At 43.7% G+C, this 10,163-nt stretch overlaps 1 protein-coding gene and 1 long non-coding RNA gene across 2 annotated transcripts in view; both read left to right on the top strand.

The window, feature by feature from the left end:
- Window positions 1–3,694, top strand: part of LOC111549971 — a 7,966-nt gene extending 4,272 nt beyond the window's left edge. Inside the window, exons 3-4 of the long non-coding RNA XR_002733886.1 lie at window positions 786–877; window positions 2,607–3,694. This is a non-coding gene — a long non-coding RNA (uncharacterized LOC111549971). The remainder of the gene's footprint in view (window positions 1–785; window positions 878–2,606) is intronic.
- A 97-nt stretch (window positions 3,695–3,791) lies between these two features.
- On the top strand, window positions 3,792–7,192 carry SKIDA1 (SKI/DACH domain containing 1). Its single transcript, XM_023223114.1, is given in 3 exon segments — window positions 3,792–4,253; window positions 4,352–5,541; window positions 5,543–7,192. Coding segments are annotated over 3 exon segments (2,901 nt in total). The 5' UTR covers window positions 3,792–4,192.
- Window positions 7,193–10,163: the final 2,971 nt, after the last annotated feature.

Below are 10,163 nucleotides of genomic sequence, written 5' to 3' on the forward strand. Positions count from 1 at the left end.
GGGGGTGATCCTCATTTAAATTATGTATGTATGGGTGAAAGCTTGGAAGGAAAAGGATTATTTTAATGCTCTTCAATACTTTAATTATATGACAGTTGTAGTGTAGAAATGCAAAAGTACTCTTAGGTTTTCCTTCAGGTTTTCAAAAGAACTTTCCCCATTAGTAAACTACTCCTGCAAATTGCTATTGCATTTTCCAGCTAACCATTTAAAAGACTGTAAATGCCGTGTGCATTACTTCGCTCCAGAGGAAAGAGGTCAGACTGAATTGCAATGGTATTTAAACATAAAATACAGTGAAAATAAATCAAAATAGAGCATCTGAAGGTAAATCTAGCACATTCATATGGGATAAGTAAAGACAAATATGTTCATATTTTCATGGCCCTTCACTTTAAAAACTGAAAGTGCTGATTTTTTACAATAAATGCAGAAGTAAGTGAACATTAGGAATATATTTCAATCTATATTTGCTAAAGAGGATTTTCCTTTTGCAAGCAGCTTTGTTTCCAAAGCTAAAGCACTTTTTACAATAGTGTGTAGATTAGGCATTTCTCACTGAGTAAATAATCACATTTAATTAAACTCAATGCATATTATACATGTGCCTAAATTCACAGTAATTCCCTGGACCCACAGAGAAGAATATAGATATAAATGTTAATTGGGACATATCTATCCACATGTGTACATGCATTTGAGAAACATAGAAGTTGATACATCTTTTCTTAAAAAAGAATTTGAATACAGTCCATTATCTGAATTGGGTTCATCTTTGATTGTAGAGGCAGCTGACATGGTCAACAAATTTATCAAAGAAACCCCCTGGCTTTTGAAGAATAGTACTTTATACATCTGGATCTGCACATCAGGCAAAGTAAGTAAATTATTGCATAACTTTAAGCATAATTGATAACAGACACCTTTAATTTTTCATCCCCATTCTTTTGGCCAGCTTTCGCATTAATAATCTAAGCCATAAATGTTGGTAGCTATTGATCGAAATCCCCGGTGTGCATGCAAATCCATCTTAAAGTCCCCTGCCTTTCATGTGTGAGCACTCAGGGGCCTCTGCTAGATCTTTTTATCGGGATCGACCCCCAATGTGCCTGGAGAAGACCCCGGATATGCAACGTGTGCTGATGGCCACAAGAAAGCTGTCTGTCACATTCTGTGTTTGTGTATGTGTGCGTGTGCGTGTGTGTATGCAGTCACTCGAGCAAGAGCGCTGGAGCCTAACACACATACACACAAGGATGGGGAAGTTAAAGGAACAAAAGAATGTATTAAGAAGAAAGATGTGTAATAGTAGTATTAAAAATGTATAAGTGTAAAAGTGTCTGAGTGTACATATAGAGATACTTGCACAAAGTCAAATCCCCTAGCCTTTATTTTTCTCTATTTCACTCAACAGATTTGCCCTTAGTTAAAAAAAAACAACAACAACAACTTAATATGCTACTAGTTTTCAAAACCACCTATATTGCCAATAATTTTAAAGGTGGAAAGAGAGGAAGAGAGAGGAGAAGAAGGTAGTTTTGGAAATGGCTACTAAATCATGTTGCTATGTGTAGGAGGACTGGGGGAGGGGGGAAGAGAGAGAGAGAGAGAGAGAAAATCTAAACAGGAATGGAGAACAACTGAAACTACCTGGAAAAAAAAAAAAAAAAAGATGCTCTAGCCAACCTTTTGTACTGTGTTCTCAAAGGCTTTTTCTGAGTTTACTATTTCTTGGCTGACTCTTTGGTCTAAATCTTAAAGCTGGGGGAGGGGAATGGGCGGGGGTGGGGTGGGAGGGAGAGGGCTGGCAGTACTATATAAGTGCATCAGAAGGAATTTTAAAACGACATTATTGTTGCTGGCAATAGAAAGACTCTGGTCATTCTACTTTTAAAAACAAACACGAGCATCTGCTTTTCCTGAAAACTTCGCTTTCTGCTTAAACCTTGTGCATTTTGCCTCTTGTGAAAGTGAAAGAGAAAAACGCGGTGTAATAGATCCAGATGCAAAAGAAAGCCAACTCGGTGGATGGTATTAGCTGTGACGAGGCATTGTTCATTGCTGCCTCTCGGTTACGTTTAAAGCCTGAAATATCACGAGATCCATTCAATGATCCTTTTTTCATTCAAGGGACAAAAATGTAATTTGCTGTAGCTCTGATTTCTTGGATGGAAATACTAGCCTTAGATTTCAAAGGCAAGAACTAGACATCGCGGTTTGTACACACATTGATTAAGTTGAAGAGCGGCGATTACATCTGTGCTGAGTGCAACAGTAGTTCAGGGGCTGACTTTTCAAATCCCAACCTCCTGAGTTACAGACTGTCTTAAATAGACTTCCTTAATTTCCGGATGTACTTCTTGAAATTCCCAATTCTCTTCAAAATTCCTGGGAAATTACAAAGGAGATGGGTGTGGGGGTGGGGAATTATGGCCGAGATTTCATCTTGTCAAGCAAACTACCTTTTTGTATGTCTGATTCCTCTGTTTTTATCTTTCTATTTTCTTTTTTGAGCCATACCTGCTCATGCCAGCCAGACCAGAGCAGGGGAAGCTGGAACTTTTGAATGTGAAGAAAGAAATTATTGTATAATTTTTGTCTTGCAGGCTCAGAAATATCCGTTTATTCTTTTAATCACGCGGATGTGTCTATTTTTGGAGGAACAAGGAAACACATAAATGCCTGAGTTGCATTTATGTTGTAGTTGCAAACACCAAACAGTTAAGAAGATTTTGCCGAATTTTGCAAAGCAGCCAACGAGCCGCCTTGGGATCGTGGTAATGCGACTGGGAGGACCCTTGCTCTCATTTGGCAATATGTTGGATATCCTTGAAAATGACACCAAAATATGCCTTAATTTGACTAAGAAGAGGTTAAACCACATTGATTTTCATCCAAAGTGATTTTGTTAAAGCAGATGCTTGACTTTGATGGAAAAACTGGGAGTTGTGGAAGATTCACCTAAACTACTAACCCAAAGCATCACAAACCACTGAAACAGTCTGCATCGTACATCAGCACTTCCTTTTCATTGTTATTACGTAAAACCTCTGGAAGCACCTTGGGCGTTTGACATTTTCTTTTCTTTGCTGCAGAAGGAAGCAATCTGCTCCCTGGAATTCTGACCTGTGGTGAACAGGACCCTGGCAAAGGCTTTGCTGGGGACTCTTGGACGATCCCGCCTCCAATCCAGTACGGTTAATTGTGGAAAAGTGTACACATTTCTGGCTTATCTATGCTTTGTTATGGGTCTGACGTGAAACTACCTCCTCCCCACCCCACCCCCCAGCAGAGAACCGAAATCCAGTTGAATTGTTACAGTGTTTCAGAGCTGGAGCCTTGAACTGCTTCCCTGGTCAAATAACTTTGTTTCTGGTTGTAAAAAGGCATTTCGGAGGGGGGGGGGGGAAGGAAAATCGAGAGAAATTCCAAACGTAAGTTCGCACTGGGGTGGTTCACGGGGCGGGTTTAACTTTGGAGCTCCTAGCCGGTCTTCTTCCCCACTCCTGTAAGGGAAATACCAGGCTGTTCTGCACATTTTCGCTTAAGCTCCATTTTCCAAAAGGAAAAGGGGGTGGGGTATATCTCTTTCGGCTTGATAATGTTTTTTAAATGCTTTTCTTTGAAATGATAATAGCTGTATCGGTAAAATGTAAATAAAGGAAAAAATAGGCAGTATTTCTTTAAAGGCGAATATACGGTGCGGTTTTTTTTTTTTTTTTTTTTTTTTTTGGTTTTTTTTTTTCTTCCTTAACCGTACACACACTGCTTCTGATGAAGTCTGTGAGTCAGGCTGTTTCTGAGCTCCGATAGTTTAATGGAAAGATTTATATACCGACTGTATTATTTACTTTGGGAGGGGAGGTGGCAGTATAAGGGTATGCTAATTAGTGGGAGATTTTGGGGGGAAGGGGTGGAATATCAATTTTTATTGCATCACCTGTCAGGAGTGTCCAATCAGCGCTGGCTTTAGGGGAATTAATTGATGAAGGTGTCTCCGGACGAGCTCACTTCACTCTGTCATTTTATTTGTAGCTAAAGCAGCGGCGGGAATAGCAGCTGCATTTCTTTTCTCTTTCTCCCTTCACATTCCATTATCATAGTGCTCCAATGGAGAAGGAAGGAATAGAGGGGCCCAGGTACTGATCTGCATCGGGGACTCAGACCAACACATTGGCAGATCAGAAACCGGATGGTTTTTTCCCTCTTTTTTAAAAAAACGAAAACAACAACAACAAAAAAGCAAGAATCAAGTCAGTGTAATTTCATGGGGTTTTCCCCCCCCCCAATAATTTCGCCTAGAGTTTGGCACTTCCTTCGCCGGGAGTAACAGTCTTTGTTATTTTATTAGCAGGATGCCTTGAGACACACGCAGCATCTGGCGGAGGATTAACATACATACATGTGTATGTATGCGTCACGTATATATTTACTGCAAATGGTGGGGATCATTTAGTGCCCGAGATGGGAGACCTGAAATCAGGTTTTGAAGAGGTGGATGGCGTGAGGCTCGGCTACCTCATCATTAAAGGAAAGCAAATGTTTGCCCTCTCCCAAGTCTTCACAGATCTGCTGAAAAACATCCCGAGGACGACCGTGCACAAGCGCATGGATCATCTGAAAGTGAAGAAGCACCACTGCGATCTGGAGGAGTTGCGGAAACTCAAGGCAATCAACAGCATCGCCTTCCACGCAGCCAAATGCACGCTCATCTCCCGGGAAGACGTGGAAGCGCTCTACACCTCCTGCAAAACCGAGCGCGTCCTCAAGACCAAGCGCAGGCGGGTCGGCCGGGCCCTGGCCACAAAGGCGCCGCCGCCAGAGCGCGCCGCCGCGGCCAGCCCCCGCCCGGGATTTTGGAAGGACAAGCACCAACTTTGGCGGGGCCTGAGCGGAGCCGCGCGGCCCCTGCCAATCAGCGCGCAGTCCCCGCGCCCCGGCGCCGCCACCGCGCGCCCCGCCGCCCATCTACCTCAGATTTTTAGCAAATACCCGGGCTCGCACTACCCGGAGATCGTGCGTTCGCCGTGCAAACCCCCTCTAAACTATGAAACTGCCCCGCTCCAGGGAAACTACGTCGCCTTCCCCTCGGACCCCGCTTATTTTCGGAGCCTGCTGTGCAGCAAGCACCCGGCCGCCGCCGCCGCCGCCGCCGCTGCCGCCGCCGCCGCCGCCGCCGCAGCTGCCGCCTATTACCAGGCATCCGCGGCCGGGCCCCAGCCCAAGACAGGGGCGGGCGCCAGAGGCCCGGGAAGCCTGAGCTACCGCTGCAAACGCAAGCGCGGCGGCACCAAGGACTGCTTGCTCGCGCCCCACGCCGGCGCGCGGCGCGTGCTGCTGCTGCCCAGGTCCTACAAAGCCAAGGCGGCCGCGGCGGCGGCGGCGGCGGCAGCGGCTGCGGCTGCCGCCGGGGCCACCTGCCTGGAGAGGTTTCATCTGGTCAACGGTTTCTGCCCGCCTCCGCACCACCACCACCACCACCACCATCACCACCACCACCACCACCACCATCGGGCCCAGCCGCCGCAGCAGAGTCACCACCCCCCCCCACCACCACCGGCCGCAGCCCCATCTGGGCAGTTTTCCCGAGAGTTGCAGCAGCGACTCCGAGTCCAGCTCCTACTCGGACCACGCGGCCAACGACTCGGATTTTGGCTCCAGTTTGTCCAGTTCCAGCAACTCTGTGTCCTCGGAGGAAGAGGAGGAGGAGGGAGAGGAGGAGGAGGAGGAAGAGGAGGAGGAGGAGGAGGGGGGCAGCGGGGCCTCGGATTCCAGTGAAGTCAGCTCGGAGGAGGAGGACTCGTCCACCGAGTCGGACTCCAGCTCCGGCTCCAGCCAAGTGTCAGTGCAGAGCATCCGATTCAGGCGTACCAGCTTCTGCAAGCCTCCCAGCGTGCAGGCGCAGGCCAACTTCTTGTACCATCTGGCCTCCGCCGCCGCTGCAACCAAACCCGCTGCTTTCGAGGATGCCGGCAGACTTCCCGACCTCAAGAGTAGTGTCAAAGCGGAGTCGCCGGAGGAGTGGAATCTGCAGAGCTGGGCCCCCAAAGCGTCTCCGGTGTACTGCCCGGCCAGCCTGGGGAGTTGTTTCGCAGAGATAAGGAACGATAGGGTATCTGAGATTACATTCCCACACTCTGAAATTTCCAATACTGTAAAGAGAACTGACCTGACAATTAACTGCCTGGCAGAGGGGGCCTCTTCACCTAGCCCAAAGACAAACAATGCATTTCCACAACAAAGAATACTCCGAGAGGGTAGGAAATGCCTACAAGCAACTCCTACTACACACTGTGCAGATAACAACACAATAGCTGCTAGATTCTTAAATAATCATTCTTCAGGAACAGAAGCAAATTCAGAAAAAGATTCCAAAATCCTTCATTGTCCTGAATTTGCTACGGATTTGCCCTCTTCGCAGACTGATCCTGAAGCGAACGCTGCAGGAGCAGCAGCAACTAAAGCCGAGAATCCCTGCACTGACACAGGCGACAAGACATTGCCATTTCTGCACAATATTAAAATCAAAGTAGAAGACAGTAGTGCTAATGAAGAATATGAACCTCACCTTTTTACAAATAAGCTAAAGTGCGAGTGCAATGATACAAAGGGTGAGTTTTACAGTGTGACTGAGAGTAAAGAGGAGGACGCCTTGTTAACCACAGCCAAGGAAGGTTTTGCCTGCCCTGAAAAAGAAACTCCTTCCTTAAATCCACTGGCTCAAAGTCAGGGCCTTCCATGCACTTTAGGTTCTCCAAAACCTGAGGATGGGGAATATAAATTTGGTGCCAGGGTAAGAAAAAATTACCGGACACTAGTACTGGGAAAGCGACCTGTCCTTCAGACACCTCCAGTCAAACCAAATTTGAAATCAGCTAGAAGCCCTCGTCCTACAGGTAAAACTGAGACACATGAAGGAACACTGGATGATTTTACAGTTATAAACAGACGCAAAAAGGTAGCCAGCAATGTAGCATCAGCAGTGAAAAGGCCATTTAATTTCATGGCAAATTTTCCTTGTCCACCATCACTCATTATTGGGAGAGATGGGGACTTGTGGCCGGCGTATTCCTTAAACACCACTAAGGATTCTCAAACTCCTCACAAGGCCCATCCTATATGGAAATGGCAGCTGGGCGGTTCTGCAATACCTCTTCCACCTAGTCACAAATTCAGGAAATTTAATTCATAAAAATGTTTTGGAAGATATTTTCTTGAAGCATATTACCTTCCTTTTGTTGTAAACTGCACAGGATGGTTTGTACAAGTCCGTTAATGTGTTACACCCCCTTTGGAGTCCTGGTTTATCGAATTTTGAAGACAGAAATCGGATTACTTTTTTTCCGTTGCGGGTTTTTTTTTTTTTTTTTGGGGGGGGGGGGGGGGGGGGGGTGGGAGAAGGGTTGGTTTACATTCCACAGACTACTTCAGGCTAAAGACTCAAGTAAAACTCAGTTATTACCGTAGAGCTGGAACACTTTACTGTTTCAATGCTAATAATGCACCCGGTACCTCAATTCAACTGCTACAAATAAATGTCAAAAGGTTGAATAATAAATATTACAATGAGCCATTAAGTTTATGCACTAGATTTCAGAGCTGAAAGTGTAACTGTTAATTCAGTGAAAGTTTGTTAGGTTACATGGTTACACAGTGAGGTGAGGTGAGGTAGCAAGAAGTTTCTGTGAGCCCAAAATGTTATTTTCTGGAGCTCTTGTTTGTGGGGTATCTTTTTCTTTTGACTCCCCTCATTCTCTCTTCAAGAGTAGTTGCACTTAACTTTTTTTTTTTTTTTTTAGTGGAAAGATTGGGGTGTGAGTCCTGATTAAATGCTAGTAAAAGCTGCCTCATACGTACTGAGTAAAATAAATATGGAATTGTATTTTTTTTGTAAAGGGTGTGATTTTACTTTTAAAGCCACTCCTTGCAATTGGAAAAGTCCGTTTTGTGTTCTCACCCAAAGGTTTTAAATAAGGTGACTCTTACTATAGTCCTGCTTATCTTGTGGTCTAAACATGACTCTTCAAACTCCCAAAACAATTGAAATATATATATATATATATATTTTGTTGTTTTGTTGTTGTTGTTGTTTTTTAGGAGAGAGTCTCGCTATGTCGCCCAGGCTGGAGTGTAGTGGCACAATCTCGGCTCACTGCAACCTCCGCCTCCCAGGTTCAAATGATTCTCCTGCCTCAGCCTCCTGAGTAGCTGGGATTACAGGTGCGCGCCACCATGTCCGGCTAATTTTTGTACTTTTAGTAGAGGCAGGGTTTCACCATGTTGACCAGGCTGGTCCCAAACTCCTGACCTCAGGTGATCTGCCTGCCTCGGCCTCCCAAAGTGCTGGGATTACAGGGGTGATCCACCATGCCAGGGCTGAAATATTTCTCTTAATAGCAGATTATTTTATGGTCGAACTCTTGATAGTGACAAATCAGTAAATACAACCAAGAAAAAGAAAATGAGAGGTCAGAGTTGCAATACCCCAAATGAAAAATAACAGTTTTTTCAGGGCTTTTTGGTACCAGAACTCAGGCACTTGGATTTTATTACCTTATATTTTTTCTGCATCTCTCTAAAACTTCTGTTTTCAGACCATCCTGTGTATAGAGCAGGAGAGTTTCTACTGCAAGTGACAATCAGAGGTGACTATCTATATTTGCACTTAAAATCAAAGTAGTTCAACATGCAAATGCTAGGGTCTAGCCCTGGATAAGGGCCATGCTGGTGTACTGTGTTGTGATGATGGAAGCAGTAAATCAAAATTATGGAAATTTGCACTGTTGAAAAGCATGCTTTAGCTTTATTTTCAATTAAAAACACTGTTTAAAATTCCTGGTTCCATACATTTCTACTTATTCCAGATTGAAGAACGGTTAACAGGATTGAATGGTTTTGTTGACATTTTCACTTGTAATGTTTTTACCTGAAAGAAATGCATTTATTGGGTGTAGTGTTTTGTTGTAATACTGTGTGACCGAGGCCAGTCAGGTTCTGTGCAAAACACTGGTGGATTTCTTTCTAAGTAACAGCAAAACTTTACAAACTTGTTACAAATCAAGTAGGAAAAGTTTCAGGCTTAAGAAAGTGAAGCAGAGATCAGTGATTGTTTTAATGAAAGTTGAATCTAATAATTTCTGGCCCACCTCCTTTAGTCTGACAAATTATGTATCTCAGATCCTTGCTATCTTGAATCTAAGAAGTTGCATCTATAGATCATAAATCACAAAACAAAACAAAACACCAATGAAATGTTTACTGTGTGAATTTAAGTCACTATTTCTCATGGAAATTCAGTCTATTGTTTTTGTTTTTCCTTAACCTTTTAGTTCCTATTCCCTTTGAAATTTTCCTTTTGTCTATAAATGTTTCAGATAGATCTGGATGGCCTCAGCCCCTAATTGCTGAATATGCTCTGTGGTTTTCCTCTTATTGTAAAGGACTGACGCTGAGAATACCTGCATCCAAATATATTTGGATGGAGTAAACAGATGCTTTCAACTGCCTTCCTTCCTTTCCTTCTTGAATGTTGCCATGCCAGGTGTAGGTTCACTGGATTATTTTTTATTGGAATGGTAGATATGGTCAAAGTAAAAATTTGGGGATGGTATCCTTGAATTCTTGTTTGTATATAATTCCAAAGACCAGTCCATGTTATAGTTAATGCCCCAGAAAGCTAAACAATTGGCTTTATAGTCTGAGTTCTTTTCTCTTTGGAAGGCAATACAGAATTTAGATGCAGTAAGTTGTCCTGAAAAATCAATCTGTAAAAAGTGTGACACACACATTGGAAGTGTGTAATTTCTACTCTTTACTTACTTCTAAGTTAAGAAAGTTCAAAGTACGGTGACTACTACGTGTAGACTAGTACTTCTCTTGTTGGCTAAGGACTCATTGTTCCTAAATTATAAAGCGAGAATATATTTGAAGTCTACAGATCTTGGGTGTGGAAGGACTGTAAGATGGAATAAGCACAATTTAAAACAAATATACCCTATGGAATTTCTGACATAAAATATTGGCCTCCAGCTTTGACACTTAGTCTCTAACCCTCATAGAATCAATAGTTTCAGTTTATAGGAGCTGGAGAATGAACAGCATGGAGGCTGAGGCTTTCCAGGATGATACTATCAAAAGGAAAGAAATTAAATAGTCAACACAAA

Source organism: Piliocolobus tephrosceles, chromosome 9 (genome assembly GCF_002776525.5).
Source record: "Piliocolobus tephrosceles isolate RC106 chromosome 9, ASM277652v3, whole genome shotgun sequence".
Lineage (NCBI taxonomy): Eukaryota > Metazoa > Chordata > Mammalia > Primates > Cercopithecidae > Piliocolobus > Piliocolobus tephrosceles.